General features: G+C 45.5%; 3 protein-coding genes across 6 annotated transcripts in view; 2 read left to right on the forward strand and 1 right to left on the reverse strand.

Moving 5' to 3' along the window:
• LOC128895325 (protein lifeguard 2) overlaps positions 1-27,386 on the forward strand; it is an 84,905-nt gene that overhangs the window by 56,441 nt on the left and 1,078 nt on the right. Inside the window, exons 1-5 of one of the 4 annotated variants that reach the window (XM_054157829.1) lie at positions 23,789-23,967; positions 25,673-25,742; positions 26,456-26,542; positions 26,754-26,934; positions 26,998-27,268. In XM_054157829.1, the coding sequence (XP_054013804.1) occupies positions 25,691-25,742; positions 26,456-26,542; positions 26,754-26,934; positions 26,998-27,268 (591 nt within the window). In that variant the 5' untranslated portion in view covers positions 23,789-23,967; positions 25,673-25,690. Of the gene's footprint in view, positions 1-23,788; positions 23,968-24,392; positions 24,545-25,670; positions 25,743-26,455; positions 26,543-26,753; positions 26,935-26,997; positions 27,269-27,386 lie in introns of those variants that run through there. The other 3 variants (XM_054157831.1, XM_054157830.1, XM_054157832.1) reach the window with 3 other exon arrangements.
• Positions 19,309-20,395, forward strand: LOC128895331 (uncharacterized protein C20orf85-like). Its single transcript, XM_054157843.1, has 3 exons — positions 19,309-19,471; positions 19,540-19,624; positions 19,816-20,395. Exons 1-3 carry the CDS (start codon positions 19,368-19,370, stop codon positions 20,089-20,091), a joined length of 465 nt encoding a protein of 154 aa, XP_054013818.1. The 5' UTR covers positions 19,309-19,367; the 3' UTR covers positions 20,092-20,395.
• LOC128895318 (U3 small nucleolar RNA-associated protein 4 homolog) lies at positions 20,398-23,614 on the reverse strand. The gene is made up of 4 exons (XM_054157818.1): positions 22,841-23,614; positions 21,226-22,765; positions 20,608-20,910; positions 20,398-20,542 (listed from the first exon to the last, which is right to left on the reverse strand). Exons 1-4 carry the CDS (start codon positions 22,942-22,944, stop codon positions 20,426-20,428), a joined length of 2,064 nt encoding a protein of 687 aa, XP_054013793.1. The 5' UTR covers positions 22,945-23,614; the 3' UTR covers positions 20,398-20,425.

A 27,386-nucleotide genomic window follows, 5' to 3' on the forward strand; every position in this document is an offset into this window, starting at 1 on the left:
CGCCACTCGTGCGAAGCGACGAAATGTACAGCTGCGGACCATAATAGAACTAGCAATACTCCGACCCCTCGTCGTTACACCGTGCACCGGGAAAAATAAGTTTTTATCGATTACTAACCTACGACAACCATCTGGGTTCGAGCCCCCGTCTAAGGGAGACACGTAACACGGAGCCTCGATTCCAAATTCTGTCCAAGATTTCTCGAAAGATTTATTTCGTGCAATCTGTGGACACTACTAACGTATCAATTATTTCCCCCTCTGAGGGGACATCGCGAGTCTACAAAACTTTGGCAGTGATTACGCAGGCTAAGCTAACACGCTCTTGATGAAGAATCTGTGCCTGAACAAAGTGGACCCAGGTGGCTGACAGAAGCAACAAAAATAAGGTGGCTGGCAGAGGGTTGAAACAGGTCAGCTGAATAACTCGTTCATATTTAAAGATAGAAAAGAATGTTCGAGGCAGATGTTGCTTCATTTCATGGGGAAGGGAGGGGGGGGGGCATAGCTAGGTGACGTATTTTTGGTTCCAGGTACTCGCTTCAAGGACATTCCAAGGTCATTTTTTTAAATCTGCTCGATAAGAACTGCCCTCTCGTCTTTTGTCAAAAATATTGCAACAGATTCCTAGGATATAAGAACCCGGGGCACCTCGAATCATCATCAACAAACCAAGAATAGGGGTGGATTTCGTTCGACGTCGAAGCAGAAATATTTTCCAACCGGCTTGAATCGAGCGGGCTAATGCAAAATTAGTAAACGACGGGTATCCTTCCGATATCGGTATTCATTTAGTCGATCGCGTCGAGTAATTATTTACCGTCTACACGGTGATACCGATTGGCACGCAATATATTCCAGTCGGTACTGCATGAAATATCGATTTACCCCGCGGGATTCCAGCATTGCTCACCTCCATCGTTGCTTTATGATGGTCATCGGAGCTGGGGGTCTCCGGAGATCTATCGGAACGGTTTAACGGCAAGACGTTAATTAACGCGGGGGTCCCCCAATGGTGACCTTGTCACGCCAGCGGAAGGTCCTCGCGGTCGGCTTATTACGTCGTCGACTATACGTTTGAGACCTACCCCAATCAAAGCGAGACTAAACTCCAGCGCTCCCAAGCGTGGACCTAATCGTCTCGAGTCACGCGACGAACGGAGGGCGTCTGGGATATCTGGAGGGAGTTTTTTGCGTGCGTTCTTCGATCCCCTTCGGAATGCACCCACTCGTGATCGCTCGTACGCATCAGACAGAAAGAATTATTTACGCCAGTCACTTGGAACGCGGACAGTGTCCGTCGTTGTACATCGCGCACCGCGGACTCGGCTCTAAACTTTTCAACGTGCACACACTGTACGACTGACAGAGTGCGAAATTCCGGCTTTTTACCTGAATCGTTAAAATGGCGTTTAATCGCAGGAAGTGGTCTCCGATCGCAGGGCTCCTTATCGATCGTATGCAAAGAAATCTCGACCAAGAACACCATCTTTTGGGGTGTCTTTTAAGAATTACCAAGAAGGTTACCAAAATAGCAAACAGTTCCTAAACACGCTATCAAAGGTCGTACCACTTAAGATACGTTGTAGTTGGCACGATGTTTTGCGCAAATTTAGTTGTCCAAGGACGTAGTATTGATTGCAGTTGGTTTGGCGTAATTCAGCCTTGACTTCTGCTTTCTATCTTCAATTATTCACTCGACACGCTTTAAAGTATTAATACTGTTTATTCGTATGGTAATATTCTGGATCATTACAAACAGCGAGAACCTTTGCGTGGATCCCGATTCGTGACCCAAATGACCATAGTCGCTCAAGAAAATCAATTTTTATGTTCCTAGGAGAACCTTGGGAAATGTACTATTATTTATACCAAGTCTAAACTCGGCCATCTAGATACCACAACTCTGGTATGTAATTTGTACAATGCTTCGGAACTTTTCAATCTGTTCTACTTTTGTATCGTGAGAATCTCATACTTTTCCCGTTGCTAAATTCACCTAAGCTGAGGTACATGGACATTAAGAAAATCTTCAACTTGTGAGAAAATAGTCAAAAATGACAACACTCCTGAGCATTAAGTAAATGCTCAAACCTGCTCTTCCTATCCAATCGCCAGATATCATCGGCCCTGTTCTGTTTCATATTCCCACGAGTCCACCCCCTAAATACGCCAGATCAACCCTTTCCTTCCAACCGATCAAGTACAGAGCTAACTGTCCCCCAAATCCTTTGCTGACGTGCAGAGTATATCCGATTTATAAATGAAATCGGCGACCATCCTCGTATTCCTATCCCACGCGACGTTCCCATTCCGACTAGATCCGTTTCAGGGAACGAGCGCGAAGAACCCGATATCCAAGATCGGCTGGCGATCTTCGTTTCAACGAGGCGGCTGTCAATCGGCCCCTCGACGGTACAGCCCCACCCTGAGGTAAGTCGAGCACGGCGGCGAAGAGGAAGGCAAAAATGTTCCTCCTCGATCCAACAACAACGTCTCGTCGATGGGTTTTCGGCTGGTCGACTACAGTCCGCGCAAGCTGTAGAGGGCAACGCGTTGGTTCGACCCGTTACACGGCATAACGTGCCGCGTTGCGGAGACTATAGTCGTTGGCTAGACTGCACCCCCGCCAACCGGGGAGAAGGTCGGCAGAGATCCCTGGGACGGGGGTAGGAGCGACGGAGACGGGCAAGGGAGGATGGGTGGGGCAGTCGGATACGGTAGCACGAAAGGGAGAAAGCGAAGAGAGACGGAGCTAGGGCGCAGCGGGGGCGAGGACTCCGGTAGTTCGAGGTAGGGGGCGCTGGCTAGACACCGCTCAGACGGTCCAGGGGGTCGCAGGGGGTAATTTCTACATTGGCGTCGAGAGCTGGGAAACAGTCTGCGTCGATGCCAGACGCGGAGAACAGCACCTGGCGCGACCAGGGTGGCCTCTCCCGGAAAGGTCACGCCGCGCGTCCGCCTGCAGGCTGCACCTGCATCGACGACGGCCACCGAACAGGCCAGCACGTGTTCTGATTACGCGTCCGCAGACCAAAAAGGACGTCGCCATGGCCTTTTACTCGGTTCTCGGTACCTTTCACCTCTTGCATCCTCGGGAAACTTTAATAGGAATGCTCATTGCTTAGTAATTTTCTTTAAGAATGAAACTACCGTCTTTGGGATATCTTTTAAATTAGACGAAGAAGAGGTAGCACCTAAAGTTTCGACTTGGACAAACTGACTGGCTTGGCCACTTGTGCACCATCTTGTGAACTCTTCCATCTTTGACAAGCATTCAGCGATTGTCTTCAAAGATAACTTTTCGCTCTCTTCGTGTCTTGATTTCCTAAGCAAACAGTGAAATTCCTCCCACGAGTCCGAATAAAAGACCTTTATTCTAATTCACAGCACAAATATGCCTATGTCATGTTTCATCGTTCAGCGAATCGTATGAAGAACGATCGGAATAGACGGCCGTAATTAATATTCAGCGAGTAGATTCTTAAATTAGAGACACTGGTTCTTACAAATTCAGGCAGCGGCGCGTGGGCAGCGTACGCCGTCTGCGCCTTGCGAATTCGATTCCCATCTGGCGGTCTGGGAACGCGTCGACCTAGCCACGATCGACTGAACGCACACGCTGCCCTGGTAATTGTCGATGCGGTTTCGCAAATCATATTTGCTGCCCATGGAATAATTCCTCCTGTCTGCCGGGATAATTCGTGACCCCTCTACAGTCCTCGACGTGCTACTCTTTGCGCTTGGATACGACCATGCTCAGGCCTGCGGCGAGAACAACCATAGACTTGATACTTTTGAAATAGGAGCCCTTGATCATCCCTCCTACCACCTCGATTGGACCTCTGAAAGTTACAACTATCCATGTTCTAACCTCTGTCGTGGTGCAAGCGATTGTCGTCAGGATTGGGGAACAGAGGAAGCAATCTCTAGCATGGTACGCCATTGCATCGGACGGCCAGGAAAGCGGCGGACTGTTTTTTATCGAGTGACTGTAGAGAGTCGAGAGTCGAGTCGAGTCGAGTCGAGTCGAGTCGAGTCGAGTCGAGTCGAAGCGGGTCTAGACGAGCGGGCGTCTGCCATCCTCTTTTGCCTCCTTATAGGCAAGTCCTGCTCGCTGTTCGCCATCGCCTTACTTGGCTTCCCGTCTCCCAGCCCTATAGAAGGAGATGTCTTTTTCCTCGTTAAAGCTGACCGGATACCCGGTATCGGCCATCCTCAGCGACGCGACGGTCACGCGGAAGCGTCGACCGAGACGTGGACGCGACAAGGGTCTCGGGTTCTGACGCGGGGCAAACTGTCGTGCTCGTCTTGGCCGCTTTCTAGCGATGGGACCAATCCAGTGGCACACTCGTTAATACGTATCTATTCCCACGCGTTGTGTTCAGGTATCGAAACAGGTACCGATACGTATAATCAGTCATCGCTGGGACGTACTTGTCGACGTTTCTTGCCGGGGTCTGTACAAGTCAATCGTCGAATACTACTGGGACCACCACGAAACAACGATGGTGTGGTTTACATCACCGATGGACGGTATTGGAATAACTTTGAGTGGATTGTTTTATCGGAACAAGTCATCTGGGCGATGATTCAGAGGTTCTTTTTACTTGGTACGTTCATTTACGATCTCAGCACTTTGTGTCGCGGGGTCTCTGGTCTGATGTTATTACAAAATTCTTCATCGCGAAAGATGAAGCATTTTTCATGGCGGTACTCAACGATTTTATTTACAATCTTAGTACCCTTCCCTGTGTATTAAAGTTGAGTAGACTGTCGAGGAGCGACAAAGACGCGATTCTTTATTCTGAGCAATGTCGCCAGCGTCTAAACACGTCTTAGTCCCATCGCTACCGCATTCCAATGCAAGAACTAAGCGCGGAGATAAATACAGAAATCCTGTTCGATGTCACGCGAAGCAATGGGTCGGGCTAACGATCGATCGACCTCGTACGAATTCGTTCCTCTATTCGTTCTTCCATCCTCGATCGACAAAGTCCACGCCAATTATTTTGGGCGGCCAAGGTCGCATGGTACACGGTACGTGACTACGCAAAGTCAGACTTTCACCTAACGATCTCTCTTCCACGGAATCGACCTGGTCGTAAAAGTTCCTCAGAAACTCGTCGATGGAGCTGTACGAAGGGACGAAGAACCGTTCTCGAGCAGTTCTTCGTGTCGTTGCTCGGCTGTCCCGGAAGCGTCGGTTACTTGGCGAACGGATGGTGGAACGGACAGGATACAGCAGGGACAGGTGGTCGGTTGACGATCGTAAGTGGGCAGGAAGGAGGACATCGGGCCCCTGACGCATTCGGGGGAGCGACAGACAAACAGAACGAAGAAGGGGGCAGAAAAGTGGTAGGGACAATGGGGGTGGGGGGCGCAATTCCGTGCCCATCCGATGCGTGCAATGCAATTTCCCGCGGGGCCGTCCGTCTGTCTGTGCGGTCGTGCATGCCGCCGTGCGCCATTGTTCCTCCCCCTTTCTCGCATACGAAAGTGAACATTCCCGCGATCAGGAGGGAACATAACGCGATCTTGTCCGCTCGGAAACCGCCTTGGGGACGTAACGCCTCGGCTGCCCCGTCAGCTTCGATCTCTCGATCGTCGTCGAGATACTCTTGCCCTCCCTTTTGCCCGTGTCTGCCCTCGAACGTCGCCTGGGTGCACCTTGATGGCTCCTGGCCATCGAAAAGCCGCGGCGGGCGTCCATTCACGGAACACTGGTGATGCTTGAATTTTTCATGCGACCGCCACCGCGGGTATAAATGCACGTCCCGCTGGTGCCTTCGTGCTCGTATCGAATTCCGTGCAAAATGCTCGTCCACGTGGGATACACAGGGTGTGCGCGAAACGTGCCGGTTCAAAACTGCGGATCAATGGTTTGATTGAACGGCTGAGGCCCCGATAAAACGTTGCGATAGCATTTCACTCGATCTACGTCTGCCAGTTCTGAATGCGGGCCTTCCCAAATTGATCCCAAATATACAAATGCTCAAGTAAGCGGAATAGTCGAGTATACTTTGCCTAGGAGAAGAATCGTACCTATTCGTCCTTTACATTCTGTAGTATAGCGCAATCCTATACGAATAAATTTATTAATTCCTATCTGTATACACCTCTATCCCTCCGAAAAAAAAGACGATAAAAAGGCTCTTCTGCTACCAGCTAACCGTCTCTAACCATCGTTCAGCGACGCCCCATAAATTGGAAAAGGTAATACCTGTCCTGGGAGGGATTGCTCGAAGCTTTCATTAATAATCAATCCGTCCTAGCGGCATTTTGGTAATATTCCAGCTACGCCGGGACCATCTCATTATCGATGAATATTTAATGGGAGTCTATGAGATCCCCTAGCCCCAAATCATCATAGAAAAAGGATAATCGCGGGAGAAGGGACGCGAGACCGTGACGGCAGATTTCTATCTATTCGTCTGCCTGTTCATCCGTCGTTGAAGGGGATGGCCGACGTAACGTTTCAATGTCACGGTCGCAGGTTTAGACGGTCCCCTCCATCCTTCACCCTCGCTATATACATGGTAGACCGCTCGAACCACATCTGCTTCGCCGGGAGCCGCCGTTTAACACCATCCATAATCATCCGACATGGACGCATAGCCCAATATATCACCGTGAATGAATTCTTATTATTTGACGTCGTTACTCACGACTACATCGCAGACGTTGATTTGAAGAATTTCTTAGACTGTCAGGGAATTAGAGTAGAATTGATAACTCCATGTCCCGATTTTTGGATTGCTAGTACGCATCTCTTAAACACCTACATACAAACATCGAAATCCTTTTCAGCTGATAGGACCGTTGATTCGATTCCCCTTCTACTTACATTTTTTGAGAAGGTTAGAGTTTTACAGAGACAGAAATGAAGAAACTTCTCCTCGTTGGGTCACATTTCGCTACACGTTAAGATACCCAGTGCGATCATCGACATTAAAAAGGAAACACCAAGGCAAGTCTCGTCGTGAATGTCAGAGGTCGAGCTACTCGAAGTTCGTGTCCAACTGCAATGTCGGCGACGGTTCCAGAGATCCTCGGGGCACCGCGAAATCGATCCCGTGGTACCCAGGAGTCCTTCGTCTCGACCTTGCACACACTCGTCCTCGCGAGTCGAGGCGTCGGTCGCGTCTACGTGAAAACGGGTCGTAACGGGCTCGTTCGACGTTTCAAGGAGTCTCCGTTACCGGGAGCTTCTGTCGTCTGGAACGGCTGGCGAGGAGTTTCGTGGGGACGCGATCGGGGGTGGCGGCGCAGCGTCACCGGTTGGAAGGGCGGCTAGACGGGCGATCGAATGGAAGGGTGAGACAGCCCTCGCGGGAGAGCGAGGGGATGCACGGTGAGACGAGGGCAGGGTGAAAGGAGAGATGAAAACGACGGCGGCGACGCCGCGGCGGTGAAAGGGGTGGTCGACGCTGGCACACGCACACGAGCACACGTCCACGCGCACACTGACGCGAGAGGCGAGTCAGGGGGTGGCTGGCAGACGTGATACTTGCACGATGCCGGAGATTCCGGGAGGTTTGAGGTTTCGAGCCTTATTTCAGACGCTTCGTCTTCCTCTCGGTGATTCCTCGTTCGTCCCTTCCTCGTGCGCTCTTTTCTTCCTGCTTCTTTCGCGGCTCTCCTACGTAAATATCAGCGTACGTGAGAAACCGTGTGCAGTCACACCCCGGTGGGGAAGGGTGCCGCGACAAATTACGCTGCCGGCTGGGAGCATCGTCAATGGGATTTCTAACGAGTGCCCAGGCTCGTTCGTGCATAAAAGTTCCGCGAAAATTGCCAGACCGATTGCAATCGCGTTCCTCGTCCGGGTTAAATCGTCGTGTCCTGCGGTCGTTGAGCTTCTAACGCGAAGCTTTGATCCTGCTTTTCGGGAACAAGGAGGAAATATCGATATGTCCTTCGGGTCGTTGGGGAGTACCTGGTGCAAAAACGTCGAGCTTCACGGTCGTTACCATTAGCTAACGAAGGGAGAGTAAAATACTCTCAGCCGTAAGCCTGGCACTGCGCGCTTCGAGGACATCTCTGCTTATACCTCTGTCACTTTCGTTTCCGTGTTTCACTTTAGACACACGCCAAAGGTGTAAATAAAAAAAAAACACCGACAAAAAAGGATTCTGTAACATGCTTTGATCCAGTAGGTGCGAGGATCAAATCCGCGAATCCCCTCCACTTTTAGCCAATTTTTTTTGGTATTTCACCCCGGTCAGGATCCAATTTGCCCCAGGAATAATGCAACACGAATCGACGCGCGGCTCGCCGAAGTCTCCCGCAGCTGCATTCGCCGTCGGCGCCATAGAAATGCGCCAGTCCCTCGAAAAATCCCCGCGTAATCACCTGGAGACGGGGACGGGGCTCCTGGACTTGCTCTCGCCGAAAAGCGCTTTAATTCCCCGGCCGCTTAATTCCGTGCGTACGAATGCCACACGTGAATATGCATGACCTGCACCCCGGGAAACCGTGGCGCGGAACGCCGACGGAGAAAGACAGACGGAGACGGAGAGGGTGAAACAGAGACCGCGAATAGGGGTGGACGAAGAGGAGCGCTGCCCCCGACCTGTCGCGACGCCGATTTATTTTGTTTTGCAACTTTTTCGCTCGAACCCCGCGAACCTATTAAAATGCCGTCCGGCACGACCGCGCCCGTCTGCTCGCTATCTGTTCGTTCCCTTTCTTTTTCCCGGTGCCTTCCAACCCCTCTGTTCCCGTTTCGTTTCTGTGAAAACTTTTCCCCCCTGGTGCCGGGAGCCTCGAGCGACCATGTTAAAGGACTTGGAGAACGGACACGGGACGATCGGGGCTTCGCGCTCCTTGCCTCGCGGGATTATTCCTTTAATCAAGGAAGAGTCGCAGAGGGACTCCTGCCGCGGAAAACGACTCTAAACCGACGCTTCTAGTGCGGAACGCTGCATTATCGGTGGAGGGACTCACTTGGGGTAGGATCGAGATCGAGTACGTGAGTCCAAGACTCGCTGCGATCGAGACCTAGCCTCATCGCGAAGATTCGATTAAACGTCACACCTACAGAAGTTAACTATCGAATTTCCGCCTTGATAGTCGTTTCATCCAGAGGTCGCATATGCGCGATGAAAATTTTAAAGGAGATGCCACGCCAGGAAAAATACGAGAAACAATTACTACCTTCCTGGTGTCGCGTGAGATACGTTTTATCGTCTCGGCCACGAGACATGTTTGGCTGTGTTTTATGCGGCTCCCAGTGTTCCGGTCTGCACCTTACGATTCTTTTATCCCGCTGTGCAAATTCTCGAGAATACCCAACGAACCATGGCCTGGCGCTTTCAGCCTGAAAGCTCGAGGCATAAATGGCGCGAGTGTGTATGGACATATTTAGTTGGTTTTACGAGAATGGGAGAACTCTGGTTTAGAGAATTCTTTATGGATTTTGTAGTTGATCCTGCCTTGCAATTGAGTGAATTAGACTTAGCAGTCAGAGGGATCAGCTATTTGATTAGGTTACCTCGATTAGCGAAGCTTTACAGTATCTATTCATTAGAAGCTCGCGAAGAAAAGGCGCTTCGCTATAAATAAAATACGATGCGACGCCTCCGTCCTTCGTCCTTCCTACTCCTTCTCGGTGTCGTAGACGCTGCTGGGCGTGAAAAAAAATTCCAAGGTGGGCGAGATTGTTTCGCGGTTGCGTAAAACGCGACCGGAACAAATGAAGCCGCCGACGACGAGTAATCTGGCGCGAGGAGACGGTGACGTTACGAGCCTTGCGACATCCGTTATGGGAGGCGATGGATATTAATGGAAGGAGGTGAGCCGGATTTTCGTGGATGCATTTTTCTGCTGGCGTTTCTTTTTGATTAACTGGGCGCTTTTTCAATTTTCAACGGAACGACACGCCTTCCTTCTGTCTTGTCGCAATGGGCAAGTTTTTATGTAGTTAATTATATAAGTATTTTATTTCCATCTTTAAAGCGTCTGCAAAGCTTCTTTCCTCAGAGAAACTACGTTTCCTTTGCTCCTTATTGGACTCCCGTACCAAATCCCTGAACTAGGCAGTGCCTTATCTTTTACCTCATCGCGCTGCGTGGGTGCCTTAATATTACAATGCACCAGAAAATATTGCGCACCACAAAACCCTAATTTAGTCGAGAAATGGGAGAGGATGTTCCAACTAATAAAGCACAGAGTCGTTTGTTGATTTATCTCGCTAAAACTTAGTCATTCGTCCATTTCGTTGCAATTCCAGTCTACGATTGGCTCCCCGTAAAGAAAGAAATAAACGTTACGGCGTCGAAACGGGGCACGGGGACAGTGGAAATTTACGCAAATGCATCTGTAAATAAGAGAAATGAGGCGCGATGTTGAATTCCTGTTCCATGAGCATGGCCGGGTGATTCATTCCGCGCTGTCGGGGCCGAGAAAAATGTCTAGAAGAAAGCCACCGGTTTCTGCAGTAATTTGCAGAGAGCGAGCCCGCCGTCTCGCGAACTCTCCGCCATTCTCGTAAAAAGTTCCACCGGCCAACGGGGCGAGATTGGGTCGTTGAGATGAGCGTTTAACGCGTAGACGCCGTCAGTTGTCACTCAAATTACATGCAGACATTCGTTTTAGTGCTATGTTGGCTAGACGTCGTTGCAAAAAAGGATTATTAGCGCATAAACGCGTCTTTACGGCCTTCCTAACGGACCTTGCACGTGTACCAAACCAACCAGAACCGATTGCTTGACATCTTTGGTGCTTGACAGAGGTAGATAGTCTTTTTCTACGTAATTGTCGAGAGAACGACAAAAGCCTTGAATTACAACGAATTATTAATGAAATTTTCAATTGGCAGTGTACACGAGTTTTGTTGGTCATCGTGATATTTCTACGTGGCGCAGAACACGCGATCGGGAATGGCTACGCTTTCGCAGCTGCAATTACGAATTCTGACTAGGGTCTGGCCTCGATGGCGTAGCAATCAAATTATCGTGGCAGAGGGCTCGTTTCAGACAACGATTTTAAATGGGGTTGGAGAAGGCCACGAAGGGAGCGATCAAACTACAGGAAACAAGCCCTTCTCCGATGAAACGGGAAGCACGAACACTATCGAGTTTTGTATGAACTCGTTAAGAACCCGGTGGAGCTAACGGGTCGCGTCTGCTCCAATCGGGGAACGAACCAATTTGTACGCTCGCCGTTGGATATTACTTTTTGTCAATTGAAACATTCGTAATGCCTTCCCAAAGACTCGGTGACGCGTTTAAAAAGGATCGCACTGTTTCGTCGACACGATGGAACAATTTATACATACATACGTACTCTACTGTCTAATATGTACATATATACTGTATTTTTCTTGGTAAAATTGTATGAAAACTTCTCAGTGAAAATATTCGTTGATCATGTAAAGTGATTTACGATGTTAAATGAAAGATTCCCGGCTCAGGGAATCATACGACACACCGGACGATATCTCGTCCACGGGCGACTGATTTATTCCAAGTGTCTCAAAAGGACGACGCTCGCGTCCTACGTCGATGAAAAGAACGCTCGTTGCAGAATTCATAAGCCATTCATGGCGAGAACGTGGGAGATCCACTCAGCCACTTAGCTCACCGTTGTAATTAGATAGAAACGACGCAGACGCCGCGGCGCCGGCGTCGCGCGATTCGCTTCGGAATTCGCTTAATTGAATGATTCAATGCTCTAACTGTTGTTTCAATTAACGCTCGCGTGTTCGTCCTGACATTTGCATACACGCGCACCTGCACACGCGTCATGGCCAGTGATTACTTTTGCGATAATCGTTCTCGATCTTCGAATCGATCAACGTTACTAACCTTGGATCTCTAATTTGAAATGAAATGGATGCTTAACCCCTTGACCTACCGGTCTTTCGTTTGTCCGTTTCTTACATCCAATTCTTGTTTTACGTTACTTTGCATCAGCATTTGCTTGCATATCTCTCTTCGTAATTCTCTCGTTAGAGATGCCAGTAGTTAGGGCTCATTTTAGCTCGGGTACCTCGGGATTGCTAAAGCCGTACTGCAGTTAGAATAAAACATAACTACAGCCCCTGAGGGCAACAAATATAAACATTCAAACTTATTCTATCCGGGATAATAAAATCGTATCAATCGAACGCACGCGATTATCAGTTACTCGACGATGATAATCACGGATTCCATTTTGACCGAGACCGATTTGGACGTTTCACGATCGAACAGAAATGAGCGTGCATTGGACAATACACGGGGAGAGAACGACGAGAGACAACCCAGGGCAAAACACGTTCCCCGTGTCACGTTCGATGCCAGTTCTTCTGGCTGGACAGGTGTCCTTCGAGTATCCGCGTTAATGTAGACCTCACGCTAGCGCTGGCACAATGACCTTTCAAAAGAAACAGGCCGTGGCTACGGTTTTTAATGGACTCGACGTACAAGCATGGGACCCGCGCTTGGGACAGGTGACCGAGACGTCGCACGGGACGAAGTTCTAAGCGTCGATGACTCGTTGTTTCGCGGTAATTAAGATCGGCGGCGCGATAACCGAGCTTACGATGTTAACATTTTCTTATAGCCTATGAGAAAACGCGGTATCGAGACTGTATTGTCCTTTGGACAGTATTAGAGCGAACGGTAGGGGCATTTCTGTATACGCGATTCAAAGAAGAAGCAACTTGTAGAAGGAATGGTCACTTAGCGGTAAGTGAAGGAGGAAGAGTGAACGGTAACGAAGACGGTTACTTTGCAGCAAGCGAAGATAGAGATAATTGCTGGCGAGGGTGATCGCTTAGCAACAAGTAAATTTGGAAGATGAAGTAATTGACGCTAACGATCGTAACCGCTGAAAACACTCGATCGTTGCGCAAACCTCGTCCACTGCAGACATTTTCAGCCCCATTCTCTGGCAATAATCGGGGTGCCTGCATACGAACGCCCCAATTAACTGCGCGACAACCTTGACGCACTTTGTCAGGGAGGACGCCCGCAGGTGCGGAGATGCGCGCTACTGAAACCGCATACCGCGGATCCCAAGTGCTCGTGTAATGATATAATTGGTCGGCGACGGTGCATTAAACATTCCAGTTCGCCAGACAAAACAAAAACTCCGTGGTGGCTAGAGCAGACGGGCTCGGTAGACGGTCTCCCGTGGCGGGTAATACGAAACCGCAGGGATGGCGCGTCGTAGACGCCGGATGATCGAAACGGATGGCGGCGTTACGACTTCATTACCCGTCGCGATGGCTCCCCCCGTCCTCGTTTCCGGCATCGGCAAGTCTCCTTTCACCTTCTTTTCCCTGGACAGCTTGCGTTAGCGATGGGATCGATGACATACTCGTCGATACCGATACGTATCAATTTCTAAGTACCGACACTGATGTGTCGTCAAATCATCGAAGATGGACACCCATTGGCGTTAATCAGCCAGGCCTGGAATACATGTCTGGGCGTCTAAAAACACTATTCTTGGATAACAACGAGAACTATTTTACGACCCAAAGAGTAGCGTTATTAAAATTCGTAGCCATATAGTGACACAAAGCGTAGGAGTCCAAACGAAAAATAAGACACACACTCGTTTCACGTCAAATTGAAAGTATCTACGAAGAACAGAAAATCTATAATGACGAAAAAATTGAATTGCCTATTGCTTCGAGGAAACCTGAATCCGAGCAACGGTCAGCCTTGAGGAAAGGCTAGTGGTTGCGGGCAAGTAGAAAGGAGGGTACGGTCGCGGCGACGGCGACGGCGGGCATTATCGAGCGAGTGTACAATTATTTCGTAACGGTGATCTTATTATAAGGCAGATTTCACGTGCGACGGGAGCGGAACTTGTGGCCCACCCGACGCGGACCGGAAACGGCTCGATTCCGCTGCGTTCGATCGATTTAGCTGCAGCTGCGTCCCATTCGTGCACAGCCGAACGTGATTTAACGTGTCTCGTTGTTGGTAGGAAAATCTTGATTTTTTTTATCGCCCGACACCGTTGCTCGGTGTGTTTGTTCGGTGGGCACGCGATGAAATAAATCTGTCGATTGAAATTGTAACGTACGTTTCACGGGTATTCGCCTTTGTTGCGCATTCGGTGACAAAACGCTTCGGCGCAGCCGAACTCTGAATTTACTAATGTTACGATTAGCATGCGAAATTTATATAGAAATGTATCGATTACACGACGAGTCGAAGAAAAAGATATCGAGCGATCTTAATTGCGCGCCGTGACTGTAAATAATGGTGCGCATGGTAAAACCAGCGACGGAGGTAAAAGCGCAACGTCCTGGAAGAGGTCACCTAATCGCGATAACGCGATAAAAGACAGAATTTCATTCCGTGTAACGGTCGATTGGAGAGAGTAATCGAACGAAGACAGCGGGAGGAAATAAAATTGTAATCGGGAACGTGGCGAGTCACCCTCGAGGGTTGCTTGAAATCAAAGGGTTGCCGAAAGGGTGGCCAATGTTGCGACAGGGGAAACGGAAAGTTAATTCGTACCCATCGCGCAAGAAAATCGAGCAAACGAACGATCAAATTTTCTACAACGTCTCGCACGTTTCACGATCTTGTCCGTCACACGTGCAACATCCGTTAATAGCTAACAGCGTGGGAATTCAAATCGGTCAAAAATTTGGGAGTGTTTTTTGTTGTGGAACCCTATTTAGTCCAAGTGCTCTACCATCGTATGAACGACCTGTCTCGTCGACCAACTACTCCGCGTTACCGGCATCCAACCAACCAAACATCAAGAATACTGAAATGTATTCCAAAAAACACCTAGTCTCTCAAACCCTACACCGGAATGCGAAAGCTGTTTAAATTGTAAATCTCGACCAATTTTAAAAGCGTACAAATATCTCTATAAGCGTCGTTGATACGGGACAATACGTGGCCAGAGAGGAAGAATACAGAGAACATCCATTTGTCAAACGAGATGGTATCGATAGATCGAAAATGGACGCTGGCAATATATTTGTCCCGTGCTTTCTTCGATACGTCCGCCACGGATAAGGATCGTGACGGAGATCCACCCTCTGTTCCAAAGCATTTTCAACCGGTCTCGTTGCCCTGCACGGTCCAACAACAACCGAGCCCGATCATCGACCGATTCGTGACACCAGGAGAAAAATAACCCGCACGAACAATGCGCGCGATGCGATTCGTAAACGATGATGGATGCTGCTTGTTATCTGTATCTACTATTGCTCGTTACCAGTTTCTTTGGTCCCTGTGACTCTGACAGGCCGAAGGGATGGGCGTGTTTGTCGAGTAACGGGGTCACCCTCAATTTCATCCCTTTGAATTATGCGAGACCGCGGCAGATTTGTGTTCTCTTCCGTTTCCTTCGACTCGACGATATCTCTTTCGCATTAGCACGTCTCTGCGTTTTTCTCGCTGCACTGGGTGAGGCTGGAGGAACTTTTATTTGGAGCTTTCATTAATACAGACCACTGGATCGCTAAGGTCAATACTGTTTATAATGGTCACCTATAGAGTACTCTACTTCACCGACCAGACACCCCCTGTATTTCCACCAATAGTCAACCTGAGCACATTGTATGGATTTTTCCGAAACTAACGATGCGTTTCAAAATCATACTCGAGTTAAAGTTCCACGTCCACCATCCAAATCTAAATTTTCGTATAATTCAGAGAGCCTCAGGCGATCGAAGACCGTTATAAAAAATTAGAAAGCGAATTATACTCCGCCAAAGTCCGATTCGCGGTTATACAGTACGCATTCGTTATAATCTCAACGAGGACAAAACCTCCTTGCCTGGCCATCCCCCGACAGGCGGGCGGTATATTGTTCCCACCCTCCCTCGCCAGTGCACCTGCCCCCGGGGCCACCAGCCTCGGGGCAACCGCCGTAGTGTTTTAATCGGCGGACTGCGATGCATAAATCCCCGTTAAATAATACGGCAGTTAACAGTGCCATTAAAGCCGTTCGAGATACCGCAAAACCTGGCCAGAACGCTTCCAACTGCGCGCTCGTGAAGTCCGTATTTATCGGCAGCCGACGCGCCGCCGAGAAATATTGTTCCGCATTCGTTTCCCACCAACGTTTTCGACTGGCCAGCAAATACGCGCGGCGCCATGGATTTAAAAAAAAAAAAAAAAAAACCGAAAAGAAAAAAAGAAAAAAGAAAACCTAGCGATTCAACGTCGGTGTCGGGTGGGAAACGGCGCCCGACGAAGGTACAAATTTCCATTCCAGCCCCATCCTCCTTTTTTCCACCCTCACCTTCTCGCTCCCCTCGAGCTGTCCGTGGCCGTAATTAATTGTTTCGCAAGGGTAATGAGTAGAATCGTTTTTACGCGGCGCGAATCGTAATTAGTGACCGGCAGCTCGCTATAAATATGAAATTTCATCGGGATTATTTAACGTTTCGTTGCCGGCTGGCCGGATAAGCACGAGAGTGTGGGGCGCGAGTGACGTTTACAAGGGGACGTTTTAATGATCCCGATTCAATGATTTCGAATGATTCACCGGTAGGGTGGCGTTTTCTTGGGCCTCTCGTCGCGGCTGCCGGCGAGAGGGCTCGTTAGAACTTCCTTCCTCTTCCTGTGTTATCAGAAGTGTTATAAAAAGGCCGATAAAGAGCGTTTCCTAATCTAGAACGTGCGAAACTCGAATCTGATACGTTCCATTTTAAATCGCGAGGCGAGAAACATTGATAGATCAATTTTTGTGACATTTTGAGAAATCTGTCCCAGTGGTGCGACGAAAACGATGGGAAATCCGGCTGGTATACACCGTATAGGTATGCTCCGCGAATGGTAGGGTGCGACAAGGATCGCGAGGATATAGCTGGAACGATAGCGACGACCAGAGCGCGACGGAAGATCCGTGGTGAAACGGAGAGGGAGTGAGAAAAAGAGAAAGAGGGAAGATACGGAGAGAAACAGAGCATGGTCGATGTGTCTAGCCTAGCCCGGTTGGCTGGTTGGCTGGCTGGCTGGTTCGGGTGGCTGGATGAACCAGGGACCGTCTAGCTTGCGTCTGCCCCGCACAAACTCGGCATTATCTATACGTCTAGACACCCCTGCGCCACCGAGAGAAGACCATAGCGGTTTGGCGCTCCGCTTGTAATTTACAGCGTGCCCCGCCGTGTCTCTACATCTACGATCCCACAAATTTCTCTCCGCCAGCCTTGTCCCCGTTCCACCCTAGCCTTTCCTTCCACCAAACCCCTTTTCACCTGGCCCTTTCCGTGACACTCCCGTTGACCTCCGTGCACGAACACGTGCACCGCCATCCCACACGTCACGATTTCTGCCTCTCGAGTAGTCATACCCCTCGCTGTTGCGCCCTTTGACCTCAAAATGGGACCACCCAGAGTCTAAAATAGAATTTCTTTGAGAATGATTCGTCTACACTTTCGGAACATACAACGCAACTTGGACGGTTCGCTTTAGAATTACCTTAAAGATTATCGGTCTAAACTACTGAGATAATCTTTAATTCTGCTCCGTCTTGAGCCAACGTATCGCTGTCGAGTTATCGTTTTGTGAAATTCAATCTTTACCTCGAAACTCTCTATGTGGTCGGGAACGTTGTCCATCTCTGGTAAGGGTAAGCACGGACGGGAATCGACGTCGGGGAATTCCCGCGAGGCACGCTTCGCGTCCGATGTCGATGACGCTCGCGTGCCGGGACGCGCCACTTCAGATATCACCCGGCGTACGAGCGATCGAGGGGAAACCTCTGGATAGGCCGTGCGAAAAGGGAAGCAGGCGCCAATTGGTATACACCGGGGGTGCACGTGAAGAGAGTGCGAATATTGGTATCGCGATAACGACCGAAACAACCCTCGCGTGTCCGAAAAGTGCGAGGGCGCCCCGTTGCCTTGCGAGCGTTATCTGCTCAATCGTACGTATCAGCGATCTTTCGATGATTAATTCCAGCTGTTGGTACCAGGAGGTAGATGTTGGTCCTAAACAGGTCCACACGGAGTTTGTGTCGGCAAACTGTCGGAGACAAAAGGGGATGTCCAAACGTACTGGCTCTGCTCTGTCCTCGGTGTTTGAGCGTTTAGGTCGGATATTTTGGTGCCTGAAAAGTGAATCGATCACGCTGTAGAAAATTCCATGTCATTTACAGGGTAGACAGAGAAGAGACTTACATGTGGGTTAAGAATTTTCACCTGAAAGGGATCGATTTTACTAGAATCCCTAGCTGCAAACCCAGACAGGGTACGCCTCCGGCCACTCGAATCTCTCGCGTTTCCTCGACGTCGATGCTTCCGCGGTGAATTACGAGTGAATAATAAATCCCGGTCGAATCGCCTTATCGTGCCGGCAAGGGAAAAGGAACTGTCCACTTCCGAGGCTGTCCCAAGTTTGGGAAAGAATAAAGTTGGCCAGCCTCTTTCTGATGAAACACCGCGAGGTGCGTGCCGCGTGAAACTTTCGAGTTTGGAGAACGCAATTTTCCCAGGAGAATCAGTCTCCTGCTAATGCAAGAGCGGTTATGGTAGACGAGACTGAGAGGGATAGAACGAGACGAGATAAAGGAACCAAGAGAGACGAAGAAGGACAGAATAGAGCACAGGGGGTGGTAGCGCGCTAGTGGTGGTGGCGACGGAGTTTGAGGGTTGAACGAGCTGACGCTTTAAGCGATGTAAGTTACAGAAACTACGCTTCCGACCGGTCTCGGGCGCAGATTAGTCGTAATCTCGGCGCATTGCACTCTGCAGCCGTTTCCACCCCCGCCCTTCCTCCAATCCTTCCCGACCCCACAACTACAAAGGTTTCCGAACCGTTACCTTCTCGCCGAACCAAGACGAACGTGTCGGTCGCACCTAAATTCACGTACACCCGTGAATCGCCCTGCCACCGCGACAGACTGTACTTACTTGCCACCGTATCGCTGCTTTGATTATTTCCTGGAGGCTTGGGCAGCCCCCGTTAGACGTCTACGCCTTCGCAGCTTGCGAGTTACAACCGCGCCGGGAGATTAAACGCTTCTCAGTTTATAGCCACGCTGGGTCTTTAGTCTCGGTTTACGTGGCTCGATGAGATTTCGCCGCCGGTAAACTTGCTTCCCTTTTATGCAGCTGCTACCGGAAATCGATAGTTCGTCGATCGCGTCGGGTGCTAGCTACCCTTATCCTCAAGAATATCGAGTTCCAAGCTGATGGAGACGCGCTACTCGCGATGAAAACATTTCGACGAACGATCATAGACATGGATGCTACACGGTGGTGCCTCGCGTAATGTTCGACTCTCTTCAAACAACCCTCGTATCTCCCCGAAAATGGGGGTAAGATTAGCTATGGCAACGAGATATCGAATAAACCGCGCAAGGATTTTTGGGCTTCACCTGTGAATACTCTTAGTTTCCTAGTTGCTTTTCTTATACTCGAGTAGGATCTTTCTTGCCGCGAGTGACTGTAAATGGCGGACGATACGCAGGATAAGACGGAAGGTAGACAAATCGAGAAGGGATCCACGAAACGCGGGGACCACTCGAAGAATCCTGTGATTTCTGACAGAATTTGGTAGACGCACGCAGCAGGAGAAACAATCTACTTCTTTTAACTGATAATTCTCGGTGTGTGTATTTCAGCAAAGAAGTCATCCTACGAGACAAGAAATTTCGACGCGATTGGCCCAGAAAGTATGGACACCTGACCAATGAATTTTTCAAACGGGTACTACAAATAACATAATAATTCCATTCTACTTTCTTTACTTGATCGCGTTTCTTCTTTGTTAGTCCAACATCTAGTAAACGCGTTTGGTCCGAAAGTACCCAAAAGTTATTCAGGGGGAATGTACAGTGCAGTGTGAGCGGTGCATGCACCGTACGAATTTTAATGTGGCCCGATGTCACTGACCGTAGGTGCTAGCCGAGGAATGCAGAAAGAAGGGACTTCCGGCGGACAGCTTCGAACGTAAGCCACCGGAAGATGCGATTAAGCGTTCACCGATTCCTCTGAAACCGTCACCGTCCATTCCCAGAACGACATCCGGGATGGTGGGCTTTCGATCATCTCATCCGGAATACAATCTTGAGTTTACGGGCCGTTGGTACATATCACCGAAATGGACGATCGAACCACCCATAGAACCCGGTGAATTTCGCGTCACGCAGCAAAGGTTCATCTTTCTAGGTTGAACAAGATTTATGGGACTAGTACAAAGTAATGTATACATGAGCCGAACGTTGTGAAAGTAGAACGAGTATAATTGGTTCGTTGTACGCTTCAAATAATCTTCATACTTCATTTCAAAGATGTACTCACGCTATTTTCACAACGAGCTTCCTGTTATACACATATACGTATCTTTTTTGTATACAATGCATCATACATTGTAACGATTGTATTGAAAAATAAGTATCGTCATCTCGTGTAATTATAAACAGTGTATCGTGAATATTCGTGACAGAGTGTTTTTCGAAATATATGATTCAAGTATCAGGTATACTTTACTTCTCTTTCGTTGAATATTTACATTCCGAACCATTTTTGTTTAAGAGTCGGTGGTAGTTTCTCCGTTAAAGATATAGGATTCACTTCGACCGCGACCAGTTCTTCATCGCTCAACCAGTCCAAGTAGACGAGGTGCTGCAAACAGGATCGATGAAAATTAATTTCCGTAAACGAATTACGCGATGCGAAGTCGACATTACCTTGTACTTCTTGAGAACTTGAAAGGCTTGTTGGGACTGCGAACTCAGGACAGAGCTACTGTCCTCCGTGAAATCGCCGTTCTCGCGTCTTGGAATTTTAGCTTCCTTTTCCGGTAGCTCGTTCGATTTGTTGATTACGTAGACTGTCGAGTCGTCGTGCATTATTATGATATTCTCGTTACGTGGATCAAAAATTATATTCGTTATCGGAAACGACCGTGCCAGCCATTGCTTTGGCAGTCGACTTTGTAAATTATTTGAAAATTTCGTGTACTGTCTTTGCAAGATATTGTATTCGACGATCTGAAATGAAACGCGACGACTAAGTACAAAAAATAACTACCGATAAAATGTAAAGTTTTATACTTTTTAATTTCGCTCGTGGTATCGTACTAGGTGAAGATTATAGCAGTAGTTTAGCGCAAATTCTATAGCAGGTAGAAAGTGCAGGACCATAAATGGTTTATGGTTTTTTTTATGACTACCATAATTAATGATAAGTGATCGTTTTACGATGGTATATTGTCTTGAATAACCGAACGTTTAATGCTCAGCAATTGAAACAGATATTTGCTACACGATATAACAAATAAATGTACGCATGTTCGAATTGCTCACCTTGTGATCGGAATATACGACAACTAAATTAAGAGTATCTTTCTGTACAGCCATAGCTGTTGGTGGACAGCTATACTTGGGCAATAACCACGCCATAGGTGTATCCGTACTCTCAGTTTCGCTAACGTTATATACAGCAATGCTACCTTGACGATCGGCACATACAAAATATTTACTGTCAGCGGAAAAGCATACAAGTCCAATGTTCATGATAGATTCCATATTTGTGTAAAAAGAACCAAGATCCCATAGGTGTTTCTTTTTCACTTTATATAAAGTCACAGTATTCTTTTTTCCATCATTGTTAACTGCTGCAAATAACTTTCCATTCGGACTGAACAACATTTTCTGTATTCTGGTTGCAGAAATATCACTGTCATTCTTTGATAACTGTACATCTCCCTCAACTACGTCAAAATTAAAAACCCTAACATGACTATCGGTTGAATATACAATTATCTTAGAGTCTTTGCTAATAGCACAAGAAATAATAGTCTCATCTCCTTTTGTTTTTAATTCTAACAACTTTATAGGCTCTTCTTCCAACTGATGAAACATACCGGGATGTACGGATTCTGGAAATACCTTAGTTGGAGAGCCAAGTCTCCATAATTCAAGAAAATTTGTATATCTCAATAAAATACATCTAGATTTTTTACAAACGGTAACGCATGGTGGTTGAAGTAACGGTGGGTATTTAACAAGCATTTTAGGTGGATAACTCGACTGTGCTAAATATCCATCTACACCTGCTGAATATAATTTTCCATCTGCATCCACTAAAGCTCTTACGTCGTGAGCATGCAACCTCCTTTCAATTCCTTTCACCCATTGGGGTTTGCCAGTAGATTTCATAATTATTTTACAAAAACTTCTTACTACAGGATCAACACCTGCGCAATATACAACATTTGTGTCATGGGATACAGTAACAGCTAATACATCTGCGGTATGACTTTCATGAGATTCGATTAAAGTTCCCATGTGAGGATCCCAAAATGACAAACAACCACGAGAATCTCCAGAAATTATAACATTATCATCTGTGACATCTAAACACCAAATAATAGTTTCCTTTTTTGCTTCTTTTCTAGAAGTTGTCATCTTATGAACTGCATGACCAGATATAGCATTCCAAACCCTAATCGTATCAGCAGATCCTGTATAAATCATTTCTCCGGTATTGTCCCATTTTATACATAAAATTCTGCCTTTTTGTTTATCAAAGATCCTTTCATATATCAGTGTATCGGAAGTAACATTGAATGTATTGATGTATCCATCTTCTGTACCAACTGCTAAGCAGGTTTTCTTGTGGTTAACATCCATACACCAAGCTGCACCTCCAGTGACTGCAACCTCGTTTTTAATGGCCAGTGTCGTTAAATCGTATTCTGCTATCATACCGTGAAGTCCAGTCGAGAATAATCTTGAACCGATCCAAAGAATGCTTTCAATGGAGTTTTCTGGATGACCAGCTATCGTACACTCCACAAACGGTGCATTTCCAACGTTCCAAACTTCAATCGAATTATCGTTTCTGCAAATAGGTTATCATACAAATTATTACAACGCATTTCATATTTTAATTGAAAGTGTTTACTGTGAAACTAACCTCGCAAGCGCCAATTTTCTCGTTTTCGACTCGTATGATAAACAAGTAACCGATCGAGGTTCCAGATTATAAAACCTAACGTTATGTATCTTACAAGTCGACATGATTTACTTGATTTCTTGAAATTATTTACAACAACGTTGTTAATTTAGTTATACAAACTACACTACACACTAGAAAACATAACCACAACTGTCACGCACGTGGACTCTGCATACGAGTCTTTCATGTTTCTACATTGGTAACCGTTTCTAGTAAACACTTGAAATTATCAATAAAAGCATAGATATCGATAATACAATAATATTACTAATATTACTACGTTTAGTAATACTTTTGTTTTATAACAATTTTTTTTCCAGGAAACAGATTACATATTACATATTACATATTACATCTTATTTCTCGAGTAGTATTAACGTGTTATCTAAAGTAAATAATAAAAAGACTTATCGTCCTTTGTATCTAAGTTCGAATAAAAGTATTGACCAAGTTAAATAAACTTCAATTTTTGTCCTTCGATGTACATAGATATTGCATACATATTACGTAGTTATACATACGTAGTATACATCAACTATAATACATGCACGAAAATTCTAAATTGAAATAAGAGAAGAAGAGAAATTGTTAGGACCAAGAAAAACAGTGAAAAGGGAGGAAAATGTTTTGGAACGGGTTCAATATGTCTAGATCGAGTGAAATATACATATAATGATTATAGCAGTTGAAAATATTTTGTTTCTAGTAAATAACATAATGTAAGTGTTACAATCAGCGTTAGTTTAACAACGAACTATGCGAATCTTTTATTCGGCATTAGGTGTACATATAATTCTAACAGTAAACAATTCCGAGAAAAGTGTATTACGCAGGCGCAGTGTTGAACCAACACTTCCCAATATTCAACGTACTTCGTATCAGTACTCGCGTGAGATTCAGTCGAAGGTTGATAAGTGGGGAGTGACATCTTTGCGGCAGTCGAATACGACAAGCTCTTGTAATTATACTCGATTGTACTCCATACGTGAACGAAGTTGACGATTTAATTCAGTCCGAGTAATTATCATTTCAAGCAGATCTCAAGTGTTTCACCGTTTACGGATCTTAAACACTGTGTCAAAGAGGTAAATACGTTTAACTTACATTCGGCGCACGAATGTGATTATCGATTGTAACAATTTCCAGAAAGTGCGCATGACGCATCAAACTGACGTACAAACAAGTCTGTTTTTTTTTTTATTAATATTCTACACATTCTTAACAAAATGTCGCAAGGCTGTCACAGAAATTGATTCTAAAATTTACACAACCTCACGGAAATACCTGCTTTAATCTATCCTGCAGTTGTTACGGGAAAACGTTGAAGTATCGTCGTGTGATTTCGCAATATTATGGCTTACTTGCCTTTATAGCGAAACCGCTTATTATCCGTAATATTTTAGTTTCTGTCAAAGTACAAAAATTTGTGATAATTGTACATTAAACAGGATGAAAAAACTGCGTATCTAACGGAACGAAGAAAATTACTTATTAAGTGGGACGAGTAAAATTGTTTAAATGACGTAACGTTTGAAGCTATCGTCGCATCTTTTTTTTGTTTGTACTGTCAATCGAAAGAGGTGTATTGTATACATACTTATCTTTAATGAAAAATCACCTTTTTTTAAACAGCAACATCGATACAACCGACACCGATATGAGGTTAAAATCATACGTAGGATGTTCGTCTAGCGATAATTATTAACTGGTGTTTCTAGTGTTCTTTTTCAGCTGAAATTAATTCTCTGAAAAAACAACGAACATCAATTATGCTCATATCTACGGTATTTAAATACACACGTGTATATGTTTTAGTACATATTTAACTCTTTGAAATTGCACAATTGCTTTATCTTGTTAGATTTGCACTGTTAATAGAAATTAACTACATTAGTCAGTGTGTTATTTAAAGAATGTCTGTAAGTATGAGCATTTTACACCATTTAATGCTTAAAATTAATAATTTCAGATATGTGTACTATCTTACATCAGATGTATGAGTGTAATATTTTTGAGATAAGATAACAGGAACGGCACTTTTAATATGTATTTATTCTACACGTTTTTTTTTGTATTAAACAAATGAATGTACAATTCTTAGAAATTGCTTTCACAATCTGCAATTATATAATATTCTTACTTTAGCATTATTTTAAGATGGGAAAGTTAGTGTAACTTTGTTGCTATTGTATGCTAACTTTCGTTATTTTTCCTTAATAATAAATGTGTTTACTTTCCAAGAAATTATCTAAAATTATCTAATGCATAGCAATCATTACAGATAGTTCATTGTCCAATAAATGAAGTGTAAAATATTTGAAATTTAATTGTTAAAGAGCAAATAAAGAGATCTTATCAAACATACATTAACATTTAACATTGCGTCTTATTTTATTATTAACCAAATCAGGTTTTCATCGTGAACATTATTATGGCGTCAGTCGTTCGCTCTGATAACAAGTTTTTCAATTTTACTTTGTCTAAACTTGAGAAAGCCGTTTAGGGCGGTAGCGTGCCCTACGCGGCCATAACTATAACGTCATCAAAATTCACACAGCCATTGAAAGATTAAACGCGTGTGTATTTATAAAAGGTTATACACAAATAAATTATTTTGTTTTTTTTTCCTTATTCGTGCGCGTGGTAATCATTGTATGATTATGATTGTAGTCGACTATGTAAAAATAAAATTTTATATCACACTTTCAAGGTTGCTGATACATTCGTGCGCTGGCGTTCCATTGATGCATTTGCAACAATGTCTCATGATAATAGTGGATTCTTTTTCAGCTAAAACAAAAACCAAAGATGACAACTTGGCAGAACACACCTGGTGCAGGATATTATCCAGGACAACAAGGTTCTGATCTTTTTCTATGTTTTAAATATTCTCGATTTTTGTACATTATCCGTGTCTTTAACATGCAACAGAATGTTTAGCAAACTGCAAACACCATGATGCTTGTTTCAAGCGGCAATCATCACTCTAAACCAGTGTATTCCAAAGTAGGAGGCGTTTTATGATCCAGGGGGGTGCGAATGAAAATTTTTAATGTACTCGAATGCAACAATTTAGATATTCTTTTCTATTGATACATCTCTAATCATTAGAATTTAACAATTGTAGGATTATATATATTTTCTTTTATCATTTTAAATGCCATTCATCTGGTTGCAGTTATCCTTTTCTTTCTTATTTTTTCGTTTAGGACGCCTTCCAAAAAGTTTGGAAACCACTGCTCTAAACCATCTGCAAATGTGTCAACATTTCAGAGAAGATGTATAATATGTAATTAACAAAAAAAAGCATTAGTAGTTGCACATTTGTAAAAAGGAGTTAATGCAGTGCCAGTATTATATATATATATATATATATCGTTATCAAACGATCAATCTATATGTAAAATAACAATTTAAAGAGAAATATAACATCATTAATATATGAAAAAGGCTATGCACCAACATTTAGTGGCTGTTATTAGAGCACAAAATTTTATGAACATCGATGCTTAAGTTTGAATGCAGGCTCTATTGCAGCATAATGTTTTATGTGACTGAAATTCGATTGTGCAGGTTATCCACAACAAAATCCTGGGTATCCACCTCACGACGGGTATAATCCAGGATATCCACCTCCTTACGGTGCACCAGTCCCCCCAGGTTAGTGTACATAATATTATTCAATTTACATGTTCGTTGGGCACTTCTGGCTTCTCTATATATCGGGTAGCTCGGGATCGCTAAATCCGCACTCTAGCCGCGTAGACACATGCTACAGCTCCTGAGTATATAATTACAAGTTATAGCAACTTGATAGATGGCTATGATCTATGATTTATTAATACATTTATAATATTTTATCGCTTTACAGGACCTGGTTTTATTCCTCCTCCAGCTGCTCCTCCTTACGAGCAAGCACCACCACCTGGTGCAGCGTTTGTTGCAGGACCACATCCAGGCATGTATGGGACAAATTATGCAGAAGATCCTATGCAAGATGAAGTCAAGGGATTTGAATTCAATGACAAATCGATCAGAAATGGATTCATCAGGTTCGTATCGCGATAAATAATGTTCTATTAAGTTTAATTGCAACTTTATATTCTTTCTTTCAGGAAAGTTTATAGTATACTGATGTGCCAGCTTTTGATTACGGTGGGACTGATCGCGTTATTCCTTTATCATGAACCTACTCAAAAATGGTCGATGCGGCATCCGGAGATGTTTTGGATTTGTTTTGCAGTCACTATAGTTCTGATTATATGCATGGCTTGTTGTACCAGTGTGAGGCGAAAAGCCCCTATGAATTTTATTTTTCTGTTTCTATTCACAATAGCAGAAAGTTTCCTGTTAGCTACTGCTGCCTCAACATACAAATCTACAGAGGTAAGGTACTAAGTTAGCTTTCCTTTTATGTTCCTCCCAAGAAGTGTTTTGGACCATCTATATATTCTATATATGCTGAATTATGCGTTATATCTACAATTATATAAGAAATAACACG

The sequence above is a fragment of the Hylaeus anthracinus genome, unplaced genomic scaffold (genome assembly GCF_026225885.1).
Source record: "Hylaeus anthracinus isolate JK02 unplaced genomic scaffold, UHH_iyHylAnth1.0_haploid 5, whole genome shotgun sequence".
Taxonomy (NCBI): domain Eukaryota; kingdom Metazoa; phylum Arthropoda; class Insecta; order Hymenoptera; family Colletidae; genus Hylaeus; species Hylaeus anthracinus.

Coding starts and splice junctions, on each gene's coding strand:
- LOC128895331 (XM_054157843.1), top strand. CDS start 19,368: ATGGCGGACGATACGCAGGATAAGACGGAAGGTAGACAAATCGAGAAG. Junction 19,472..19,539: donor GTGATTTCTGACAGAATTTG/GTAGACGCACGC, acceptor TGTGTATTTCAG/CAAAGAAGTCATCCTACGAG. Junction 19,625..19,815: donor CCAATGAATTTTTCAAACGG/GTACTACAAATA, acceptor CACTGACCGTAG/GTGCTAGCCGAGGAATGCAG.
- LOC128895318 (XM_054157818.1), bottom strand. CDS start 22,944: ATGTCGACTTGTAAGATACATAACGTTAGGTTTTATAATCTGGAACCT. Junction 20,911..21,225: donor TCGTATATTCCGATCACAAG/GTGAGCAATTCG, acceptor GTTTCATTTCAG/ATCGTCGAATACAATATCTT. Junction 20,543..20,607: donor AAGTTCTCAAGAAGTACAAG/GTAATGTCGACT, acceptor TCCTGTTTGCAG/CACCTCGTCTACTTGGACTG.